At 38.1% G+C, this 25,981-nt stretch overlaps 4 protein-coding genes across 8 annotated transcripts in view; 1 reads left to right on the forward strand and 3 right to left on the reverse strand.

Moving 5' to 3' along the window:
- LOC134826055 (nucleoside diphosphate kinase homolog 5-like) overlaps window positions 1-25,981 on the forward strand; it is a 114,580-nt gene that overhangs the window by 59,128 nt on the left and 29,471 nt on the right. The window contains exon 1 of one of the 3 annotated variants that reach the window (XM_063838315.1): window positions 5,001-5,013. The exons of the other annotated variants lie outside the window; for them this stretch is intronic. The gene's annotated coding sequence lies outside the window, so the exon portion shown is untranslated. Of the gene's footprint in view, window positions 1-5,000; window positions 5,014-25,981 lie in introns of those variants that run through there. 3 annotated transcript variants of the gene reach the window in all.
- LOC134826044 (uncharacterized) overlaps window positions 1-25,981 on the reverse strand; it is a 93,205-nt gene that overhangs the window by 43,443 nt on the left and 23,781 nt on the right. The gene's annotated exons all lie outside the window — the stretch shown is intronic.
- The window catches only part of LOC134826057 (uncharacterized), an 80,055-nt gene that overhangs the window by 10,132 nt on the left and 43,942 nt on the right, over window positions 1-25,981 (reverse strand). For 2 of the 3 annotated variants that reach the window (XM_063838319.1, XM_063838318.1), the window contains exon 1: window positions 19,670-19,692. The exons of the other annotated variant lie outside the window; for it this stretch is intronic. The gene's annotated coding sequence lies outside the window, so the exon portion shown is untranslated. Of the gene's footprint in view, window positions 1-19,669; window positions 19,693-25,981 lie in introns of those variants that run through there. 3 annotated transcript variants of the gene reach the window in all.
- On the reverse strand, window positions 22,025-25,607 carry LOC134826047 (synaptic vesicle 2-related protein-like). Its single transcript, XM_063838306.1, has 10 exons — window positions 25,288-25,607; window positions 25,013-25,137; window positions 24,792-24,887; window positions 24,464-24,592; window positions 24,276-24,386; window positions 23,970-24,119; window positions 23,710-23,854; window positions 23,226-23,458; window positions 22,907-23,093; window positions 22,025-22,787 (listed from the first exon to the last, which is right to left on the reverse strand). Exons 1-10 carry the CDS (start codon window positions 25,404-25,406, stop codon window positions 22,481-22,483), a joined length of 1,602 nt encoding a protein of 533 aa, XP_063694376.1. The 5' UTR covers window positions 25,407-25,607; the 3' UTR covers window positions 22,025-22,480.

A 25,981-nucleotide genomic window follows, 5' to 3' on the forward strand; every position in this document is an offset into this window, starting at 1 on the left:
AATAGTTTTCGGTGGTTTTTGACTCCGTTTTAACTCTTTGTCCCTTCAATTCATGGTGGCATCCTGAGAGAAGTTAAGTTGGAGTTAGACTAAACAAATACGAATTTCAGTAGAGCAGGCACAAACAATATACCAGTCAGAGAATTTCACAACAGAACTTTTGGGGGGGGGGGGGGGGGCATAAGTCACCAAGCATTTTTATATATTGCAATAGAACATACAAAACAGAGTTAAAATGAAAGCAGAGTTCAGAGCAGAATTGAAGCGGAAAGCCGACTAACACCTCTCAGGAAAGTTCAACCTGATGAACTGCTTCTTTCACCTTTGTCAGAGTGTTCAGAAGCGCATCTTCAAAACATTCAAGGTCCAATACTGCAGTGACAAGGAATTTGCTCAAGCCTCTATAGGCTTTTCTGGCATTTGTGCCATTGTCCAGTATTGATGATGCGTTTGAGGATCTGTCCATTCACATTGCCAGTACTTATCCTTTGCTCCTGGATGTGGTACACTACTTTGAGCGTAGTTATCTTGGTTTGGCTTGCTTGAGTGGTTCTAGAACCACCCCCAAGTATCTGACCGAGTTATGGAACCACTTCTCAATCATTATGGTGGATCCTGAATATCCCCAGACCAGGTTTCCTTCCACCATGTTACTGGCCATTGCTAAGTGCTTTGGACACGATCTTGCTGATGATGAACTGATCAAGATGACTTTGTGAGATTTTGAGAAAAGACAATTTTTTGAGTAATAATTATTATAATATATTACAAATACCTATTCAAATTTACATCAATGAAATATTGTCTCTGTTCGTTCTGCCTTATAGCAGTAGAAACCAAGCAGCAGCTAAACTAGAGCAGTGGTATTTGGAAACCTGTTTATCTGTTAGTTATTTCTAGTGACGATTGGGTTCAGTTGTCGTTTCAAAGTTAATTAGGTAGACTGATTATTTTCCCAAGCTACCCTGTCTAGGACACGTTTTTTTTAAGTGTGGTGAAAATGACTTTGAGTGCCATGACACTTTTGACAGTGAAAGTGAAATGACTAGTAACTAGAAAGTGTTGCACAGATATACCTTCAATCTTAACTGCCCCTGTAAGGAAAATCCATTACTTAGTTAATATGTCATAATATCGTACCAAGGCAGTGCCAGTTTTCAGCATTTTGGACTATAATGTTGAAAACGCCCATAAAAAACTGAATTTTGCAACTTTTCTGTTCAAAATTCAGATTATGTCTCAGAATTATTCAAAGAATATTTGGATTTTGGTAGGAATACTTGAACTGTGCTCAAAATAAGCAAACAGTCATTTGTTTGGTAAAATTTCTAGTTTGGTTAAAGTGGTTGAACAAGGCCCATACTTTTGATCAGCTTGTGAATGAACTGTAACAACTTTCAAGAAACGTTGGTATGTAATAATGTAACCTAGGAAAAACCTATTGTGTGCCTGTATTCAGTAAAAATTCACTCACAAAATTACAATTGATTTTTTAACATTGCAGTAGCTAGACAGCAACAAATTAGAACGTTTTTCAATCATACTGTCGAGAATAAGTTTGCTCAACAGCATTCTGTTCGAAAATCAAATTAAGAGTGTGTCAGTTTTCAGTAAAAAGTCATTTTTAGGTCAAATTCATCACGATTAAAAATTCAAAAGAAATGACTCTTTGCTGAATATTGGCACTATACAATTGATGTCTGACAGCATAGGCAGGTTCATCAAGATGATTCTTTACAAAATCTAACGATATTGTGGGTTCTAATTCAGCAAAAAGTCATTTTATAAATAATATTTTTAGCTTAAAATCTTCATAGAAATGACTTTTTGCTGATTATTGGCACGATAAAGTAGATTTCTGACAACAATATTATGTTCATCATGGAAATTTGGCAAATACTATTGATGTTTGAAGTTCATTGTGCCAGTTTTAAGTTAGTTATAGCAGGTTATCACAACACTGCTTACAAAGCAAACATTTTATGTGATTTACCATTGGTATATGCCTAAAAAAGAAGTCATTTTAAGCTGAATAATGGCACACAGTGCAACAAAATTGTGCCACATTAAACAAAAAAGGCACACCGCTCCCTCAAACAATATTTTGAACTAAGAAGAGTGCCATTTAGCAGTAAGAATGACTATTTCTGTCAAATAAGTCACTTTTTACTGATTTTCAGGACACATACGCTGTTCAAATTATCAGGATATAACTAAACTAAGATTCGTATCTGAAACATAAACAATTCGGTGGTTTGAGATGATAGTGCTGATATTGACTTACAATAGTTGGTAATTCCCACGTTGGCTGCAGCAGTCACTACAGCTGATTAGTGGCACTCTAATATTATTATCTGTTTTTGACCTCTTTATGAACACATTACTTTTCGAAATAGATGCTTAAACTAACACTAGTACACCCATGGATCAAGAAATAGACAATTTTTGTCTTTTTACATCATTTATCTATATGACTGATATGCTGAATTTGGGCACTCGGGACATAATTGAGTGTAAGCAGTACAGAGTTCAAGCCTTCTTTTAACTGATTAATGGCACCTTCAATCTAAAAGTCAATATGGTGACTGAACAAGAGAACTGAAATTTCGATACTTATTTCATCAATTAGAAAAAATTAAATTTCAAGCTGATACATGTGTGACTTTTTGCTGATGGCTGGCACATAGACATGTAGGAATTAGTTTAAAGACACAACCAAACATTATATTATCCAGAAAAAAACACAGTTATGCCTTGATGTTTTTAATATTTTGACAAGAACCATTAATAGAGCAGTCGTATTCAGATATTAAAATGACTTATGACTGAATTCTGTCACTTACTGGAATTTTTAATAATGACTAAAATGCTGAAAACAGTTACTCACTCCAATCTACTAGTGTAATGTGAACAATATTTGAGCAAAATATGGCGAAATCAATGGAATTAGTCAATTGGAGGTTAAAATGGTTTGCTGATTTTTGGCACTCAGTTTAATTGCTCATAAGTCATATTCTGCTTGAGCCTGGCACTTCGTTTTTTCGAATCACAACTGCTGAATATTTCCTCTTCATCTTATGTACAAATTTATGGTTGCACTTTAAAAACATTGCGACTTTTTCCTCATTTTGTGCACTCTACTTTGAAAAAGGTGAAATCAGCAACTCACCACACTTAAAAAAAAACGTGTCCTCTAGGAAAAGTCAAAATTGGGTTCAGTAGTCAAGTAGCCTTTTGTTTACCTCATTAGCAAAATTGACTAGGTAATCATTTGATTGTGTGATACTGCACACATCTCATAGTGTGGATATAGTGTCAACCCAATCACCTGATCCCACATAATGAACAAACAGTCTTACCAGGACAATTTGAACTGCCAAACTCAATTCATTACTATTCGACTTGAAGAAATGTCAAACAGTATATATATACAATAAATTAAATCAAGTGATGCAATTGGAAGAGCACAATCGTAAATCCTGAGCAATAGATATCATCTATCCCTCGTAGCTCTTCTCCTCAGGTATCAGGTTGAAGGAGACATTGGATATAGGGGCAGTCCATGCCTTCTTTGCCTTTCCACGTACACCTCTAACTGCTACTAGCACACTCCTCATTATATCCATGCTCAGGCGTGTCCTGATGTTACACATCACCTGGCTGTAGTCCTCCTTGTATGTATGTATGTATGTATTTTGACACAGGGCAGCGCTAGACCCCATGTAGTGCCCTCAACCTACTTTTAGATTTGAAGGTCATAAAGGCGACAACAATGCCAAGAGGACAGCGCAAGCCGGTGAGCTGTACACTGGGCACGCGCGCGTAATAATAGAGCTCAAACAGGTAATAGACCCCGCGAGCATGTAGAATCAGGATTTTACAGGATGTGGGCAGCCGGCCCTGTGAAGGTGATGGATGCGTGCAAATCTGAGGTGTGAGGGCTTGAAGCGAGTGTATTGTGGTGCTAGCGTACTCTGATAAGTGAAGTAGCCCGAACCAGGTAGCTCACCTGCTCCGCATCGCGGGGGGCCGCTCCAGTTTACAGATGTACATGCGGAGATATGTCGACGCTTGTGAGTGAATGGGGAATAGCTGATTTGTGCGAAGGTAATGTGTGGGTTAAGATGGTGCTGTTACTTTATAAGTTCTAAGCTTGTAGAATGTGTTGCAAAAACCATCCTAATTGAGGTTTATTGGTTGGCGTATGTAGTGAACTAGTGGGGACTGACGATGAAAGAGCGCTAGGATAATTTTGGGAATGTAGTATTGGCAGTGATAGATTCAAGGTTGATGGAGATAATTAAAACAACGAATATAACTGCAATTGTAGAAAGTAATAGCAAATATTTGTAAGTGAATCTCGATTGTTTGTGAATCCTCTTTATCGACACTAGGCAGAGTATGATGCTGAGGCGAAGTTCGGGACTGATCTGGTATCATCTTCCTTGAGTTTACTAATCAGATCAACCTGGAGTGATGGAACGGTTCAATTATGTGAATTAGTCGTAATCTCATGGATTAGTCGTAAGCTCGCGCGCGCGCAGGCTCGCGCGCGCACTAAATTTTCTGTTAGAAAAATGACGACTATTAGGTTGCTACATCCTTGAGTTGTATGGCGTTCGCGCGTTACGTTTAATGCGGGAAATTTGAAGGACGGATTTAACCGGTTTGAGTAACTGGATTTGATTGAAGTTGTGTTTGGTGGAGCAAGGCGGTAGGTTCGTTTTTTAGGGGTGATTAGTGGGAGTGTTCTAACCTGGTGGTGGTGGAGGAACTGCTAATACCGGATGAAGGGGTACCCTGGAGGCAGTGATTGGATCTCTACTGGTTTGGAGAGTGGGAGTCCCTTATTTAGGTTGTCTGCTGAATATCTGTGTCAAGTCGTCAATCTGGAATAACTCTAGTTTTAGTAATTTATAAAGTGGGCTGTAACATTGCGTTCCAGCCCTGAGGAGAAAATAAACTAGTAAGAAGATGTAATTATTGGAAAATTGATGCAGATTACATTTATTGACTGATCAGAACAAGGAATAATGTTATGTGGAGTCCAACTTGCAGTTATTCATCACATGTGATGGTTTATCGAAGATTTCTGGATCGGAGTAGTATGATGCAGATATCAGATTTCGTAGTGCTGATCCATTGTGTTGATGTACTGCTGCTTAAACTGGTTTCCACGTATGTATGTCACAAGGGTAGCCGGGGTACTCGAATCCTAATTAGATCTCTAGCTTTGTGTTCGCTGTAGAGTGGAGAGTGGATATCCATAGTGCTGTGTTCCTGTGTAGGGTTGAAATTCCAAGGTTGCTGAAATGGTGATGGTGTTAGAGAAAGACGCAAGGTGTAACATGCGTTACACCGTGGTAAGAAAGGCATTATGGTAGCAGAGAATGCATTATGACAGGAGAATGAGCGAAAGTAATGCAAATGAAAAAAAAGGACCGAATTGCTGAGGTGATTGAGTGAGTGAGATGCTGCATTGCTACTGGCTGACTCGCCAGCAACAATGCAAGTCCAAGAAGAAAGAAGGAGAGACACTGTCCGTTATCTGGGTGAGCCACCACCGACAGTGCTCCCACTTATGTGGGGCTGAGGGTGTTGGCTCCAAGAACCAGCCGTGAGCGAACAGCGCCTGTCCCCCTCTATGGTTAACTTGAGAGTAACAGGACTATGCCATTCTCCAGGCCAATCCGTTCAGTAACCAGCTGACCCAGCACCACCTCTGATGGAAGATGTGGTTCGGATTGGACTTCGCTGGGATTTGTCAGTTTTTCTGTAGACACTAATGCTCCCTCGAGGAAAGACATGAGCCCCGGCTAGTCCTCCTTTGTCTTGGTGGCTATCAACACAGCAAGTCTGTTTATGAAACGCTTGGCCTCCGGTGCCATTCCTCCTGTAGTGGTAAATACAAGGGGGACGAATGACCCTTTCTCCAATTGTAGCACTCGGTTCATGTACTGGTTCTTTTTCTCATTCTCGTGCAGAGTGTAGACCTGTGGCATGGTCTTTCCTTGATGTGTAGGCGATTTAGGATTGAAAATGCGCACATCGACTTGATCCAATCACTCGTAGGATCTAATAAATTTGAAGTAAAGTAAAGTAAAATAAGATCCATTGTTTGCACAGTTACTTATATATGCTCCCCAGTGCCCTGTATATTCTCTTTAGGCTGTGACATAAAGTCAGAAATTATTTTAATGTCATAGCTTTCAGGGTGTCAGGAGATGTTGTTGCTGTTAAGGAAAATCATGTTCCAATGACCATTTCCATTACATGTCTCGTTCTACTGTCTTCTGCCAATTGCTCCACATGATTCGAATAAATGTTAGCATTCGGGGTAATGCTCCAATACAAATTTTCTAAATGGTGTCTTATTTGTGCCTGTCTTGTTTCAAATGGTTCCACAACGCCAACGGCTGCGAAATAGCATTTGAATTTCCATGAATTGTCACTTTCAACTATCCTGATTGTAGTCTATAGTAAAAAAATTGTATAGCCTTGGGTATCCATGCCCATGATCAGTGATTGTAAGTTGCGTGGATATGTTTCCATGCGCCACAATGCCATAGGAGACACTGCAGCTTTCTTCCTTCAAGAAGCTATGTGTAAGGATTTAATGATAGAACCCGCACTCCTGCCTGTCCAACCAACTAAATTCTCCTAGAAGACCAACACTCAGGATGAAGCCCATCTTGATGTAGCAGCTGTTGAACTTTATGCACCCTTCGAAAGAGCATTGCTTAACATCAGGGTCACACCTTCGAATTGAAACTCAAAAACGTTTAAACCACTAGATAAAATCTAGAGTGAGCATGAGAAAGATAAGAAAGATCTCTATGATGAGAGAATACTTCAGTCCTAGCGAAAGGGTACTTGGTCCCACTGGTCTTCACAACATCTGGAGGTATGGGACCGCTCTGCACTGTGTTCGTATATGGTATCTCAGAGATGATATCTGATCACAAAAAAGGAGCCAACATCAGGTCAAAAATCACTCATACCACGATTTAGGTTTGATCTACTACAAAGTACATCCATCACACTCAATGGAATCAGATGACGGCAAACAGCCCAGCATCTTGGACTGAATTACGTATCCTTCAACCTCATCCCTCAGAAGACGAGCTTTAAGGTATCCTACATTTGTTTATGTAAATTTTATAAATCATTTATTGCAGTTTTGGTATTGTGTAAAACTTTACGGACGAAATGATCACAGGGATGACTCCTAACCCACCGCTTCGGCGGTTAGTTGATGAACCTTTCACAAAAAAGAGCCAATTAGGTGCTGTGAGGTGTCTCAATTAGCAGGTTTCAAAAATGCTTTAACTTTAACAAGCTCTATTTCTTTATAACCAACACCGAAAGAGTCCTCCATATCAAGATTCTTGAATAGTGATTCGCTAACATGTATACATTTTCAATTCCTTCTTATCATTAACTTAGCCGATGCTGTGAATGTTAATTTCTACTTATGTGAAACAGGTCTTTGTAGACATATCAAAAATGTTTAACATTTTATTTATATTGATAATCTTTTCTTATTCATCTACATTTCGAAAAAGTTGAGGGTTCGGAGGGACTAATACTTTAAATGAATTAAAATTCACCAACCAAAAATTGATCTTTTTGATAAAATATTTCGATTTTTTCAGAAAATATTTTTATGAAACTTTAGTAAAAAACACTAAATTGAAACTTTTTCGCACAGCACGTTTTTCACGTTAGGTAATCTGTGAGAAACGCAAGCAAGAAAACAACAATTTCAAGAAAACAAGCAATATACTATACTAGCAAACTAGTTAAATTAAATTTGTACGCACTCGTGAGATCTAGATCTAGATCTGACAATGAATAAACGCAAACGATTCAGGCTAAACTGAATTTTTTAAAAGTTGGTCCGCTAAGCTTTAAGTTTTAGTTTATGTTCGCTTGCGCGGCTCCAAATTTGCGTTAATTATAAAAATCCGTTTATTGATCTGTGTCAAAATTTTGCAGCACTACTTGAACCCTTTAAAACGCGCTAGTAGTCGCGTTTATGCGATTGTACAGTCAAATAATCAGATGTTACAATCTAACTCAGCGCGCGGCTCTTGTAGCGCATACCCCACTTCTTTCCAATTGGTAGTTGGCATGCACGTGATATTTTGCGTGGCTGTAATTGGTTCTATCTGAACGATCACGTGAATGCTAGTCACGTGCGCTCTAACATCCAATGAGCATTTGCACTTTTTTCAGGGCGATGGAGGTCGTAATTCACTCAGCCCGAATAAAGATTCGGCGGAATGACAGGCTGAGCGCCGCCCAGTAACATACCACATAGGTGTAGCGCAATGCGTTACTGGATTGACCATTGTTAATGGTCTGGCCCGGCGCGCGCTACTTCGTAGCAGTAAAATTTCGAGAAGAAAGTGGCGCGCGCTACTTCGAAAAAATTTAGACGAGTAACATCCGTCAAGTTACTGGGCTGCGCCGCGCACTCAATTATGCTTCTCGCAACCTCTTCGTTTGATCGGCTAGATGCCTTACTGGGCATCGCCGAGCTTGGCCCCCTGCTTCCTACACCCCTGTGACCAGAACCTTCCTCCCAATTAGGCCACACTCAGTGACAAAGGAACATTCCACTGATATGATATGAAGATGTTCCTCCACAAATATAAATACAGGAACTTAAATTTCTGGAACTCACATCAGATGGCTAACATGTAACATGGTTGCTGTCAGGATATTAGGTCACAGCCCACTAGTTTACTTTTAGAACGTGGCAAACAACGTTAACTTCGAAACAAAAGATTGTGAACACTTTTCAGGAGAAGCAGAAACATCCCAGCACTTCCTCTGCAAGTGCATCCAGATCATGAAGCTCAGAATGAGGATAATTGGTAAACCGTACGGAAGATTATTTATAACAGTAAACTACAACCATATCTTCAAATTTGTGGAACAGTCGATAAGACTGGATAGTATATATAGGGAAAACCCGTTTGGGTAACCTCCTTGGATTACTCACCAGGAACTTTTACCAAATCCCACACTAGGAACTCAACCTAGGCCCATCTCCGCATAGAGACATATCTCCCAGGCTTTGACCTTGCTGGGAAGTCCCTTGTCTGCCCGCAGAAGTACTACAACGGAAGTGGGTTTGCTCTGAGCCAGGTAGCGACAGCTTCAAGACTCCAGGGCCAGGGAGAGAGAGAGAGAGAGAGAGAGAGAGAGAGAGAGAGAGAGAGAGAGAGAGAGAGAGAGAGAGAGAGAGAGAGAGAGAGAGAGAGAGAGAGAGAGAGAGAGAGAGAGAGAGAGAGAGAGAGAGAGAGAGAGAGAGAGAGAGAGAGAGAGAGAGAGAGAGAGAGAGAGAGAGAGAGAGAGAGAGAGAGAGAGAGAGAGAGAGAGAGAGAGAGAGAGAGAGAGAGAGAGAGAGAGAGAGAGAGAGTGGGTCTGTTTCCCTATTTAATTATTTCAGCTATTGTTATTATTCAGTTTTTAAAAAAATCTATTAACTTATTACACATTTGTGCTCTGCTTTAGCATCACTTGACTATTTAATAAAATTGTTTGTTCAGGCCATGACCTTATAGTCAGCCAATTGGCCATTGCTATATTGCTATATTGCTATATTGCTATATTGCTATATTGCAGAGCCCTTGCTCTGGTTCAACAGATTGCAGACCAAGATCCGGACAAAAAGTTGAAGTGGGAGGTCGACTTTCCAGAACAACAGGACGATTTTATCCCCTTCCTAAACACTGAGGTCCGGATCGAGCCAAACGGTAAATTAACCAGCAGATTGTACCGCAAGCCGCAACAAAAGGATATTACCCTGCACTAGGAACCGACCGGAAATCCGGCTGAATCCGGTGATCCGGCCGGATATCCGGCTTCAAAATCCGGTTCCGGTTCCGGCTCCGGCTGGAAAAAAATTTGCCGGATTTTTGCCGGATTTCAGTTTTTTTTACCGAAAAAAAAATCAAAAAAATATTTTCGGCTAATAAGGAACAGGGTAGCCTGAATCGTGGAAAAAAAGTGGTTTTGAGAAAAACTTTTTAAAAATTTTGACTTAGAAGTTTTTCGGTCCGAGTCGTTCTCGAGACGTACCTACCTCCTGTATCGAGAGCTCCCGCTTCCGAGCTCGTGTTGCAAAGGGGAGGCCTGCCTTCCAAGATCACATTACCGGAGGAAACCTCGAGTCCAGAATTGTGTATCGATGGGTAGGTGCGGACTTCGAAAAACCAAAAAAATATTTTCGGCTAATAATGAACAGGGTAGCTTGAATCGTGGAAAAAAGTGGTTTTCAGAAAAACTTTGAAAAATTTTGACTTAAAAGTTTTTCGGTCCGAGTCGTTCTCGAGACGTACCTACCTCCTGTATCGAGAGCTCCCGCTTCCGAGCTCGTGTTGCAAAGGGGAGGCCTGCCTTCCAAGATCACATTACCGGAGGAAACCTCGAGTCCAGAATTGTGTATCGATGGGTAGGTGCGGACTTCGAAAAACCAAAAAAATATTTTCGGCTAATAATGAACAGGGTAGCTTGAATCGTGGAAAAAAGTGGTTTTCAGAAAAACTTTGAAAAATTTTGACTTAAAAGTTTTTCGGTCCGAGTCGTTCTCGAGACGTACCTCCTGTATCGAGAGCTACCGCTTCCGAGCTCGTGTTGCAAAGGGGAGGCCTGCCTTTCGAGATCACATTACCAGGGGAAACCTCGAGTCCAGAATTGTGTATCGATGGGTAGGTGCGGACTTCGAAAAACCGAAAAAATATTTTCGGCTAATAATGAACAGGGTAGCCTGAATCGTGGAAAAAAGTGGTTTTCAGAAAAACTTTGAAAAATTTTGACTTAGAAGTTTTTCGGTCCGAGTCGTTCTCGAGACGTACCTCCTGTATCAAGAGCTCCAGCTTCCGAGCTCGTATTGCAAAGGGGAGGCCTGCCTTCCAAGATCACATTACCGGAGGAAACCTCGAGTCCAGAATTGTGTATCGATGGGTAGGTGCGGACTTCGAAAAACCAAAAAAATATTTTCGGCTAATAATGAACAGGGTAGCTTGAATCGTGGAAAAAAGTGGTTTTCAGAAAAACTTTGAAAAATTTTGACTTAAAAGTTTTTCGGTCCGAGTCGTTCTCGAGACGTACCTCCTGTATCGAGAGCTACCGCTTCCGAGCTCGTGTTGCAAAGGGGAGGCCTGCCTTTCGAGATCACATTACCAGGGGAAACCTCGAGTCCAGAATTGTGTATCGATGGGTAGGTGCGGACTTCGAAAAACCGAAAAAATATTTTCGGCTAATAATGAACAGGGTAGCCTGAATCGTGGAAAAAAGTGGTTTTCAGAAAAACTTCGAAAAATTTTAACTTAAAAGTTTTCGGTCCGAGTCGTTCTCGAGACGTACCTCCTGTATCAAGAGCTCCAGCTTCCGAGCTCGTATTGCAAAGGGGAGGCCTGCCTTTCGAGATCACATTACCAGGGGAAACCTCGAGTCCAGAATTGTGTATCGAGGGGTAGGTGGGGACTTCGAAAAACCGAAAAAATATTTTCGGCTAATAATGAACAGGGTAGCCTGAATCGTGGAAAAAAGTGGTTTTCAGAAAAACTTCGAAAAATTTTAACTTAAAAGTTTTCGGTCCGAGTCGTTCTCGAGACGTACAGCTCCTGTATCGAGAGCTCGTGTTGCAAAGGGGAGGCCTGCCTTCCGTGATCACATTACCAGGGGAAACCTCAAGTCCAGAATTGTGTATCGAGGGGTAGGTGGGGACTTCGAAAAACCGAAAAAATATTTTCGGCTAATAATGAACAGGGTAGCCTGAATCGTGGAAAAAAGTAGTTTTCAGAAAAACTTCGAAAAATTTGAACTTAAAAGTTTTCGGTCGGAGTCGTTCTCGAGACGTACCTCCTGTATCGAGAGCTCCCGCTTCCGAGCTCGTGTTGCAAAGGGGAGGCCAGCCTTCCGAGATCGCATTACCGGGGGAAACCTTGAGTCCAGAATACAGAATAGTGTATCGAGGGGTAGGTGCGGACTTAGAAAAAACCGGAAAATATTTTGGGCCACCTCCCTGGGCTAGCCCCCGGCTTCAATCGCAAAATTGGCAGTATTTAATCTTCTGATTATGAAATACGAATTATGAAGGTCACGTGTTCAGGGTCTGGGTAGCTACTTAATTAGCTCATTACTGCAATCATGTGACTCAGCTCTAGACGCCAGACGGTGATTAGTACTGTACTAGACAGTGACTGCGTACGAACAACCTTATTAAGCACCTCTGGTTGTAAGTCACGTGACCCAATGATACACAGACTTGCATGAAAAAAAGGGAATTCGCACAAACGCGCTCAATCAGGGGTCTGGCAGCATATGCCAATTAGATATCATTTCTGATTATTACTCGTCTAGTGTCGTGACTCGTGTTACATTGTGTCTGCTACGTACTGCTTGTTTAAGCAATGTCTAGTAGTAGATAGGAAGATTTGTAAAAAAACTATATCTGTTCGGACGTTGAAGCCGCCCTAAGTCGAGTCGAGTAGTAGTAAATCTAAAACATCGTCTGTCTGGTTGTTCTACTCAGAAGAAAATGGGATCCCTTATGCAAGCTGCAAGAAGTGCTCGATGAAGATTAGGCGTGGAAAGGAAGGACATTTTCCGGCAACATCCGGCAAAAACCGGCAAAATCCGGCAAAATCCGGCTGCCTTTTATTTCACTCTGAAACCACCGGTTCCGGTCCGGCAAAATCCGGCTTGCCGGATTTGAGATCCAAATCCGGCTGAATCCGGTCCGGCAGCCAAAACCCCAATCCGGTCGGTTCCTACCCTGCACAACAACTCTTGCCATCCTGAGTCTGTTAAGATTAATACAGTGAAGAACCTATATAGCGAGGCTTGCCGTATCTCATCTGGCCCAGCGGAAAAGGAGCACTCTCTCAGACTCCTTGATGATCTATTACAATGAAACAAGAAATTTCAATGAAACAAGAAATTTAATTTTAGCACATTTTTACAGAATAAAAAGATGTAAAACAATTCATAAAATATAATGCCCATTTGGTGTATGACTTTTTGTCCTGACTGCTAGTTTGGTTTATGAAGGTTTACGCAAGGAATGCGCGTGCCTGGAAGCTTTTGCACACACCGAAACGCTAGTTCAGTTAAGTTTTTAGAGACAAGGCACAGAAAAACGGTTACCAGAACCCAAGACGTTATTGTAACAGTAGTAATTCTAACAGGCGTCAGAGTGTTGAGGATGATTCCAGGACAGTTCTTAATTTAGATTTTATTTCGGACAGTACCAGCAATAAGATTAGAAATTATGTTAAGCATGTACCAGATGACTAGGCATAGTCAAGACTTCTTCAAACACACCATCAAAGAAGAAGATGATGATTCTGTCTCTGATGGCATTCGCTTCAGCCTTACATTCAGGGCCATCCATTGGTCAAACTTCAACTCAACTATTCTCGTAGGGGATTCTAACTTTGGGCCTATAACATTCGGAAGCGGCAAAGGTAAACTTGGAGAGTCGACCCCTGGCCTCAGATCTTGGGCTCCTACAATAGACTCGATAGACCCACTATCATGCACATCATACCGTAATGTTGTGCTAATGGTGGGCACTAATGACCTCAAGAACAAAGTCACCGACCAAAAGGTCAAAGAACTTTATAAGCAATATAAAACAAAACTTAGTCTGATAAGGAAGTACAACCCTAAATGTAAAATATTCATATGTCCAGTACTTCCCACAAAATCACACGACAAGAACCGTAGAATTTTTATGTTTAATAGATTTATTGCTGAAGATTTATGCCAGTGTGACCTTAAAGTTATCCTAGTTGAAGGTTTTATCAAGTTCCTAGACAAGCGAACAAATCTTTTAGATTATGATCTTGCAAAGACTGATGTTGGAGATGAACTCCATCTCAATAGAAAAGGCACCAGCATCCTTGTTGTCCTATTAAAACGCTGCATCTTTCAATTTAAATCTAGTAAAACTAAATTATCAAGCAGTAGGTTATATTCTAACGCACTCAGAGGTGGCCCACCAAACCCTGTATAGATAAATGACTCCATCAATCAAACGAGAAATAGGGCACTTTCAAAAACTATGTTAACGAATCTGTCACGGGAAAAATTTCAACTTTTAGAAGCTCTCATTTGGTGGATAAACTCAATATTTTGATTAAACTTTTTTCAGCATAGGATTTGCGATAGTTCAACTTTTACAAAAAGAATAAAATGTCTACTATGTCTATGAGCAGAGATACACTCATTTAAATCAGGGCTAATAATGGTGGATATACTTTTCAGAGGGGTTTGGTGGATATATCATTTGTTGGCCTGTAACTTTACGTGTGATTAATTTATGGTGATTATTTAAAGATAGAATTGTAGCAAATCGATATGCCTCTATGATAAAAGGCGAAAATAAAGAAAGATTTCAATTTTAAGGCTAGATATGGTGGATAATAAAACGATGAAATAAAATTCAATACCGAAAATTTTCAACTGAAAAAATTATATTGGTCAACAAGTTCACCAGCTTTACTCATTGAACGGATCAGGTTGGAAATCGTTTCAAGTTTATGATAGCATATATAGAAGATTTAATTTTTAGGCCATTTTTGGTGGATATATTGGAGCTTCAAGATTGATTTAATTTTAAGTCAATTTCTGAGTCAATAATGCAGGTTATCCATTGTTAGACCCCAATTATCTCGTCTAGAATCTGAAAATGTATACAATTATTGCTCTAGGGCCATAATGAATGGATATAGTTTCATACGAACTTAACAAACTGTTTCCTTTCAGCCTTTAGAGCTGTTTTTGGTGGATAAAAGTACTAAAACGGGAAAATTTGCTTTTGTATCCACTATTTTTGGCCCTAGATGTGTTCTATCATGAAACTACAACTGTTTCTAGATAGAAAATCCCCTTTGCTGAGTCAGTTCAAAAGAATTTTCAGTCCAAGACGACTTTTAAGGTTAAAATTGGTGGATATTAAATGTGAATAACCTACCTCAGTGATTGAAATAACGATTTCTTGACTGATAACGTATGTGATCCACTTTCAACGCCCAATAATTATATCTTAAGGTCGAAAGAGCTGAAAATCATTGCTCTGAGGTCGAAAAGAAGGGCTATAGTTTCAAGTAAACGTTCCAAACATTCTCCATTTAGGGCCGTTTTTGGTGGATAAATGCCTAAGAAATTAGCTTAAAAACGGTTAAATTTGCTTTTTTATCCACTATTTCTGGCCTTAGATTTGCTCGATTATGAAATCATACACTGATATTGGTTTGTTTAGACCTTTTTCTTGTTCAGCACAAAATGTGATAAGCTCAAGCCGACTTTTAAGGCCAAAATTGATGGATATCAAAATATCCAGGTCGATATTTTAAGTATTTTTGAGTTAATTATCCACCAAATTGGCCCTGAATGCTTAAAATGCCATAGTACCTTATGCATTTAAATGTTCAACATCTTATATTTCATCTTTTTCAACTGTTTCTAATCATGATGATGTCTTATTTATTGATATTTTGGTAACATTTACGTGTTTAACTAATTAATATTGACTTATATCCACCAAAAATAGCCTTTTAACTTGAATCTTGTACTTCATAGTTGATGCCATAGATTTAACATTGCCTTTGCATCATTTTAAGACCAGTAAATTGATGTTAGCTAACAAATAACAGTCTTAAGAAAGAGGTAAAAAAATATATCCACCAAATTTGGCCCTTAAGAAAAATCCCGGCCCTACTTATGAAATTATGAAGTTATAACGATTATTGTTAAGTCTCAATCATATTTTAGGAGTTTAGATGGAATTAAATATTTTAAAAGGCCACCTGCAGTGGATTGGTCTGTTTCACTTTTATCCACCAGATTTAGCCCTAAATCGAAACAAAAAGTGGCAGATAGTAAAGGTTAGGGTATAGCACACCATATCCTGGAGTTTCATCCCGTTCCAAAAATTATCCACCAAATTATGCCACAAAAACTGATTTTTGGCAAATTTTAACATTTTTTCCGTGACAGATGTTTTTGAAAGTGCCCAATATGCGACTGCTGCAACAAAAACGTCCTTATTGGTCAAGGATACTTGGAATGTCAAAATTGTCCCAAAATAATACACAAATTATGCTTCAAAAATTCAAAATTTAGCCAAGGAGGCTCTGGACACTTATGTACCAACTGCTATAGTATTAGTGTCATGATCTACAATCCCTTTAAGGAACTCATAGGACTTGAAAAAGAGTCTGATGATAAGTTCTACTCAGAAGACTTCCTGGAGTCTTTTGACTGTATTAACCAAGCATCCACAATTTTGGAAAACTGTAAGAGTTACAAACTTAAATCAGTCCATGAAAAGGTCCCTAATAACTCTGATTTTAGCACAATGTTCTACAATATAGATGGAAATCTATCCAACTTTGACTCCTTTTCTGCAGAAATGAGCATGCAAAAACTTACCTACTCAGCTATTGCTCTTGCTGAAACAAATGTTAATCAAAACAAAGGTTATCTGTACAAATTAAGCAACTGCTCGCATTTCTATAATGATAAAATTCCAAATAAAACAAAAGGAACAGGTGTCTGTTTATATATCCACTGTTCCTTCAATGCAACCATAAACGACAAGCTTATCAGTACAACTAAAAACCTTGAATCACTCTTTGTTACTGTCAATAAAGGGAGTGAAAAAGTTAATGTTGGTGTGGTTTATAGATCACCCAATGGGGACTCGAAAGAGTTTCTCAATGAGTTGACACACCTGAAGTCACTCTTCCCCAAAGACATAAAATCTATAATTTTGGGAGACTACAACTTTGACCTTCTAAAGAGAACAAATCCCACAACTCAAAAATTTGAAAATTTGTTTCTTTCATTGGGATTCTTTCCGCTCATCTCATTACCAACTCATTCCACAAACATTCACCAACATTCCTGCATAGACAATATACTCACCAACGACATTGAACACGTCACGATGTCTGGGGTAATTGATGATATGAATTCCCACCACAAACCAATCATAGCCATGTTCAACCTTTGCATGCCCATGAACGAAACTTCTTCAGACCAAAAGCTACTCCAACACTACAGCTTCTCCAAGAAAAATGTTGATACTTTAATTACAGACCTTGAATCCAAAGAAGATATCATGGCAAACAGTACCAACTTTGAAACCTTCTTTAACATCTTCACACATACAATTGACTCTAACTGCAAACTAGATAAACCCAAAGTCTCCAAAAGAAATCCAGTTAACAATCCTTGGATGACAGATGGAATTTCAGAAGCTATTTCAACTAAAGAGGAGCTGTATGATGACTGGATAGCCTCGAAAACGTCAAAAGAATTTAGTCCAGATGGAAATATTGATCTCCACACAAAATTTTCAAACTATCGTCGATGTCTTAAAGGTGTAATAAAAAGTCAAAAAAAGAAATATTACTGTACTAAGATTATGGATCATCAAGGAGACAGCAAAAAGACTTGGGAAGTTATCAATGAATTAAGAGGAAAATGCAAAAAAACCATAAAGCCTCAATTCTGTGTCGACGGAGTACGCATCACAGAACGTAGACTCATAGCCAACAAATTTAATGAGTACTTTGCCTCAATAGCGTCGAAATTGAATGAACAAGTTGATGGGGAAATGAAAATTGAGCCACTTCCTTCATTTGTTGAATTTTTACCAAAAACTAACCCAAATTCGATGTACTTAACAGACTGCACTGAGAGTGAAATATCTCATATCATTTCTGAGCTACAAAATGGCAAAGCTAGTGATTTCCCCATCAGTGTTATTAAAAAGGCCTCACACATTCTCAGCCCAGTGCTTTCCATACAATACAACAACCTTATGTCAACAGGATGCTTTCCCGCCATCCTTAAGATAGGTAAAATTAGCCCCATCTACAAAAAAGATAACGAAGAACACTTACAAAATTATCGTCCAATTTCCACTCTCCCAATTTTCGGTAAAATTTTTGAAAAGGTTATCTACTCACGGCTTTATGGTTTTCTCTCGAGTCAGGGAATACTGCACGATAGCCAGTTTGGGTTCCGAAAGGGTCATTCAACATCACATGCACTCAACTACTCTATTCACCACATTCAGCAGTCACTCAAAGCCGGTAATCATGTTTTAGGAATCTTTATCGACCTAAGTAAAGCATTTGATACAATAGATCACTCAATACTTCTCAAAAAATTAAACACATACGGGATCAGAGGACGGGCACACAAACTCCTGGAAAGTTATCTTTCCGACCGTAAACAATATGTTGGTGTGCTCAATGAAATATCTGATACTCTACCTGTGCTTTTTGGAGTGCCACAAGGGAGCTGCTTAGGGCCCCTTCTGTTCTTAATTTACATAAACGATCTTACAAACTCTGAAAAGAACTCTAAATTTGTTCTATTTGCTGATGACACAAATATCTTCATCGCTGCAAAAAGTAAAAACCTAGCATACAAAAAAGCCAATGAAGTCCTAAATTCCGTACACCGCTACATGCTTGCCAATAAACTTCACATAAACACTGGCAAGAGCTGTTACCTTGAATTCTCAAACTCTCGATCCAACAAAGATGAAGATACACCCTCTGATCAAGAAATCAATATCAATGGCATACCCTTGGAGAGAGTACATGAAACTAAATTCTTAGGTGTAACAATCGATGAAGACCTAAACTGGAACGCACATAGAAGGAAATTAGCAAAAAAACTAGCCAGCTGCTGTGGCATGCTAAATAGAATTAAAGATAACATTCCCACATCACTCCATAAAGATCTATATCACACTCTGTTTGAAAGCTATCTTGCATATGGTATAACTGTCTGGGGAGGGGCATCTAACAAAAAACTTGAACCTCTGTTCAAAGCACAGAAAATGTGTGCCCGCATAATGTTTGGAGATAAAGAAGCATACTTGGATAAATTTAAAACTAGTGCACGATGCAGACCCTACGGGGAGCAAATCTTGGGCAAGGAATTCTACAGAAAGGAGCATACAAAACCCCTCTTCAACACTCATGAAATCATGAATGTGCATAATCTGTACTTCTACCATTGTATTAATGACATCTTCAAGGTCTTGAAATATAGAACCCCTATATCACTATACTCCCTCTTTGAAACATCTGGCAGACTTGGCAAAGAGACCCTCATTCTCACACCTAAACCATCAGACAGCTACATATACAGAGCAGGGACAATATGGAATACAGTACGACAAAATCTCATGCTAACTACATTCACCTGTTATAAGCCCAATCACCTCAAATCATCCATAAGAATCACCATCACTCACACTCAAAAGGAAGGAGAACCAAATGACTGGAACTTAGCCTTAAACAGCGTTCGACAAAATTCAAAAACTTTAAAATTGACCTTGCCTAGATTACTTAAGCTTGAAAAAGCGGTAATATCTTAGCAAAATATAACTTGCAGCAGCCCCATACTTTGTCATGAACATAATATCGAAACTACCTCTGTGATCACATCTTTCTCTGGGTGCAAAATGAATATATATATAATAGGTTTATTAGTTTTATAGAAATTTAAAAGTTCTATTTACGTCTTCAGTTTACAAATCAGTGAAACACAAACATACTATGCGGGGGGACTACAGACCCCCTCAAAGTCCTTTACAACGTTACTGCCAGGTTACATAGCACTCAAATTATTTGTTATATAGTAGTGTTGAAAGTATTAAAACTTTCTTATTAAAAATAAGAAATTTATTATATAAGGACTATAAACATTTTGTTTGTGTGTTTTGTGTTATGCATTTTTATACCTATTTTAGAAGAGATTTTTATAGAATGTTACAAGTGCAGTAGGGTCAGTTTCAGACGAATTAAGCATAAATGACATCATTGCCATGTCTGAAGTGGTTTGTAAATGGGCCATTGTTAGCCCCAAGCGTTTTGGTCCCTCATTCCTGCCACTCAGCATTGCCTACTGTAAAGTAGAAATTTTTCTAAGATAATAGAGAAACTGACCTTGTCTCACTAAATTCAACCACTTACCATAATTAAAATACTAACAACCAAATAAAGTTTTTAAATAATTATATACAATCACCAAAAATATTTCCTCAAGTTTACTTCTAGCTAACTAATTCGTGGTTTAAGCTCTTATTTTATTTATGATTAAAGGAATGTAAAATAAAACTTTTCGTTTCATTGAAAACTTTTCGTTTCATTGAATTTACCTATTAAAGTAAACTTTAAACCTACTTCGAAATTGAGAAATATTTTATGTAGTAACAGACCGTATGATAAACGTGTGTGCAGTATTAATTCATGTCAAATTTGTCCTTTGATAGTTTGTAATAAAGATTGTGAAGTGAAGAATGTTGTATATAAGATTAAGTGTAAATTATGTGACCAGCTGTACGTTGGAGAAACCAGTAGGAAAGTACATGCTCGTGTAGGAGAACACTTACGTTACGCTACCTACCCTGCTACCCCTTCTAATGTTAGTCAAGCTTTTGCCATACATTATTCGAGCTGTCATGAGGGGTTAAATCCCAGTTTAGAGGTAGATATTTTAAGAATTGAACCCAATACTGTCAGAGGGGGGGGTCCAAGGGGAACTTTGGGAAACTTTGGGAAAGTCCCCCAAGATTTCTGAAGTTCCCCAAAAAAAAGTTCCCCAAAACTCCCCAAAGTTCCCCAAAATTCCCCAAAATTATTCAAAATTATTTAAAATTATTCAAAATTATTCAAAATTATTCAAAATTTCTCTAATATACATTAATACCCATTAATGTTAACATGTATGTTATTATAAGGTATAATCTTAACTTACTTGTTGATACTTGCAGCATGATAATTTGTTTGGCATTATAATTTTTTTGGGGAACTTTGGGGAACTTTGGGGAATTTTGGGGAACTTTCTGAAGTTCCCCAAAAAAAAGTTCCCCAAAATTCCCCAAAATTATTTGTTTCATTGATAATTTTTTGGGGAACTTTGGGAAAGTCCCCCAGGTTTCCTGAAGTTCCCCAAAAAAAGTTCCCCAAAACTCCCCAAAGTTCCCCTTGGACCCCCCCCCCCTGTCAGAAGAAAGATTTTCGAAGCGATGTTTATTATTAATCTGAACCCTACAATTAACAAGAGAGAAGAACTGGATACTATTAAACGTTTTATCATAGCTAGTACTGAAGAATTTTAGATATTTTAGTTTCATTCCCTTTTTATTGCATACAGTTTAAGTTTTCTAGCAGTAGTAAGTTTTAATGGTTTTTCACATCTCGCTCACAATCAGTAACCACTCACTATATTTTCACTCACATTGTGTATACACCATCTCACATGTATTGTATCTTTTACCTTATCATCTGTTATCACTTACATCTTATCATCTGTTGTCACTGTACATGTCATTCCATCACACGATCACAATCACGTACTTGCTGTTTAGTGGATGTTTTAAGTTTATTGAATAGCAGATCGAGTAGTGTTGTATATATATAGATTTTGATTCTAATTTTAGTCGAGTATTTGAACAATTTGTTGTCGTTTAGCCATTTTTGATTAATAAATTTTATGAGACAGTTTTCTCACATATTTACCAATTTTGTCAGCATGAATAAGAAGTTGTTACTTTGAAACGTCGTTTATCCTAACAGTGCAATATCATTTGTCGCAAATCAGAATAATCAGAAACTATTTGGAAAGCCCAAAAACTGTCTATTATGTGTATATTGTTTGAATATTCTTTTCATTGTTATTATTATTTTACCTATAAGTTCCCTATTATTTCCCTATTATATCACTGATCACCCACTGTTTTAAATATTTTGTTTGCTTGTTTGGCATTAAGAAAAGACATTAATGAGTTAAAAATAAAATTTTTGTCTCATTAGAATTTCTTGTTTCGTTGATTGAACTGTCTTGCAACTCGCATGATCTCGTTTTCTAAATCTGTGTGTGATTGCTTTGTTATATGCTTTTATTTGGACAATTGATTACTTTGAATTAAGCAGGAGGACATACAAATAAAGTAACAATTGAAAAACATGTATTAAGAACCTTGAAAACAGGGAAATGTTCATCGTAGGAAATAAATTTGCTGATTATACAATGCTTAAAAACTTTTAATATACACACAACATAACCTTTAATTTAACACGATTTTATTAAAGTTGACAGCGAAGCCCCAATTTACTTCATTTCTTCCCCCGAATACGACGTACACATTCTTCATGTGAACAATCAAAACTATGATTTACAGTTACCCAAACACTGATTTACCACGGCTTTTTCAATTCCCCCAAACTCTGGTAAATCAGGGTTTTCCTGTGACATAATATTGTACACGAATATTTAACTAAAATTTAAGCAAGAAATTACCCATGATGATTTCACCGTGTGTACTTGTGCAACCAGTCTCTGAGAAGTGACAAAGCTCTATATTGTAGACCTTAAAATTGCTACTTTAATACAAAATTTACATTATTCAAGCTAGCTAGCAACTCTTCTAAATATGGTGAGCTGTTTGGTTCACATCTATCGAGTTTACTTGGTTTTCAGTCTTGGGTTCATATTCACTGAGTGGTATATCATTACTGTTTGGTGGTACTGAGGGGGAATCTTTCCCATCTATCAAAGACTTGCCTTTAGTTTCTATTTGGAGAAAAATTGTTGCTACACTTGAAATTATGAGAACCACCACCAAGACCGTGATGCTATGACTGATCTTCACTGAGTCCAAGTATTCTGTGAGAAATGTTCCAAATGCTGCCCCAACTTTGCTGAACCCATTGTGTGCTCCTGTTGCAGACGACCTGAGTTAAAATTGAATATTATTTGCTTGAATTTCATTTTTGACAGATTATATAAACGTATCTTTCAATCATAAGCTATGTATTTATTGTATATTTGAGTGGTAAAGCAATATGTCTACCTCAAGTAAGTAGGGTAGTTCTCAGGAACATATAACCAAAGTGTTGCCACAGAGATTCCATAGAAATTAATCACCAAGAACAAGTTGATGTATATTACAACAGGGTGTATACATATCAAAAGCATTATACTTGTAGCAAGTCCACCCCAGAATGAGTACCATAAGGTTGGTCTTCTTCCCCAATATTCTGAATTGGTCAATTGTATATTATCATTAGCCTAGATATTAAAATTTTATTCTGTAGAGACAACGTGTTGGTCACATGGCGCATCATTTGCATAACATCAAATAGCAGAACTGGACTAACATGAAGAAATACCTGCTGTTATTGGAGAGATAACGTAGCCAGGGAGATAAAGCAGATTTACAACAATCAAGAAGATATACTCTGTAGTTGTGTATATCAAACACCCTTCTGAATTTCTATGAGTAACTTGGAACCATTCTGATAAATGACAATATCCATCTGCCATCATGTCTGGTAACAGGTACATGAATGCATAGAATACCCAAACTGAGGCACTAAAACAGACCATAAGTAGTAGCGTTCTCCTGATAAAAATAATAAATAATATGGTTACTTGATACTGTATTCAAGGCTCCCTCAATACTCAATAATAGATACTGTATATCTAATAAATCATACTGTATTATGTATTTTATGTATGTGCTAAATACATTGATCTTTGTTAGTGTTGAAATCATCCAATCAAATTTACTCATAATCAGCAGTCTGTATATTACCAAATTATGTAATTATAAAATGATGAACAGTTTTAACAGTGAATAAAAATGTTCTTCACCTCAGGAATGGCTGTTTGAACATATCTGCATTGAAAGGCTTAGATGAATTTTTTGCAGTCGAACAAAATATTTCACCTGCAACTTTATCTGTACTGTTTTGAGCTGCTATTTTATCACAAATTTCTTTGGCTTCACCAAGTCTGCCTGAAATGATTAATTTCTTCAACATAAGGCAATATCAGAGTATGCCCAGGATCAATTAACTGGGTTTTACCAGCCCTGATTCCCCGTTCAAAGTTTTACCACAGATGTATCATACCTCTTACAGCAAGAAATCTGACGGACTCGTCACAGATGTGAAGCAAAGGAATCGTTACCAAGCAAGGTAGTGCTGCTAGTAGAATGAGATATCGCCAACCCCATTGGTAAGGCATCACGAAAATGGCACAAAAGCATATGTAGACCCCTCCTGTGGAAAATGTATGTTTTTGTGTTCATCTCAAATTGGGCAAGGAAATCAACTGGGTAGATACTATGATCCGATGGTGAATAATCTCCTCAATAATGAAAAACCGACAGTGTTGTGTCAAGGAGTCAAGGTGATGTGTTTAAATCAAAACATTACCTGCACACCAGAGAAGGTCTAACATCAAAAGGTTAAACGCTCGTTTGGTAATGGGTACCATCTCAGCTGAGTAGCATATGGAAACACCGTAGTTGGCACCAATGCAAAAACCTGAGGTTCACAGAAACAATTATAAACTAAAATGTGTTATCACTATAAAAACATTATTGATTTGAGAGAAGTTATACCTGCAACTCCTCTGAGAATGAGAAATACTGGATAGCTCCAAGCAAAAGCTGAAGCAGTTGCTGCAAGAGTGAACATGTAGTAAACTATGAGCATAATCTTTCTTCTACCATAGATGTCAGCTAACACTCCTGAAAATTCTAAAGTTACAACTTTTCAAGTAGAATTACCCACATTTTGGTAAATTTTTAGTTCTAGCATATAAGCAAGGAATTGACAATGAACACTACTCAACAATTGTAATTTTCCTTAGATGCCTAATAGTAAGATGCACGGCGATGAAGTGTATTATAGAATACACATTACTATACACCAATATACTGCACTTACCTGAAAGCCAACTTCCAATGGACATGCAAAGGAAGACAAGACCTGGTACAGCTGCTTTTTGAGCAGGGGATATGTCCCACTCACACTTCAGATTAACTGTAACGAGACTTTATGTTAGTTACCACGACAACATTACTTAAATCAGTGTAAAAATTCAATAGCAATTATCAAATTAGTTTACCATAAAACTAACTTGATATAAGGTAAATCATAAATCTTACGTGAAATAAGGCCAATAATCCAGATTTCAGCGCTGTCAGCAGCAGACATCATTCCCATTGTGGCGACTACTTTCCAATGGTATCTACCGTATCCAATCAGTTCAATACACTCTGAGACTGTGTACCTGACCGTTAAATCGTGTTAAAAACCACGTGCATGATTTAGTGCCCACCATCAAGCCATAAATAAGAAATTAGTTTAAAGAATGGAACCCCAATCCATTTAAAATTTTGGAATTTGTAGAAAATTGGTGGAACAGAAATAAATGATCAACCTTTTTGGTTGAATCTCGGCGGGTGAGTGTGGTGTTTCATCTTCGGTCAATACAATGTCTTCGTGGTCGACTCCTTCTTCTTCTGGTAGTTCCTCATTTATAATCAACTCGTCTTCCATCTCGAGCTGAAACTGGTAAGCTACTAATCAGGATACAATAATACTTAAACTAGAAAACGTTCAATAACTCGGGTGAAGAAACGAGAGCTACTAATATTTATAAATTACTAAATATCAGTAACGGCTTTTAGTTGTATAAAATAAAGCTTCTCAACTCAATTAACTGCACTAGATAGATATATACAGTATACTACGGAACTACACAAGTATACAAGTATACAAGGTAACTGAACAGGAGCGGGCAATATACGATATAATGAGCTCTCACATTTCCCCTCTATATAAGCTCTGTAGCATGTATATACAATATGTAAATGTATGGTGTATACACTAATCGATTATCTGATAAAGAATGTTGAAACTGATAGAAGTTGTTTATTGTATGTACTAAATGTGTCAACGACCTCATAGCAATATGCATAATCTACGACGAACTGTTTCAAAGAAACGGGACGTAAACTAAATAAGGAAACTCTAATAAGTAGTAAATAATAGAAGTGGGTAGAAGTGCACATTAATCATTATATATTATGGGCATTGGGAAATTTGGGCATTGTGTAGAGAGTGAACTAACG

The sequence above is a fragment of the Bolinopsis microptera genome, chromosome 1, assembly GCF_026151205.1.
Source record: "Bolinopsis microptera isolate Bmic1 chromosome 1, MBARI_Bmic_1.0, whole genome shotgun sequence".
Classification (NCBI taxonomy): Eukaryota; Metazoa; Ctenophora; class Tentaculata; order Lobata; family Bolinopsidae; genus Bolinopsis; species Bolinopsis microptera.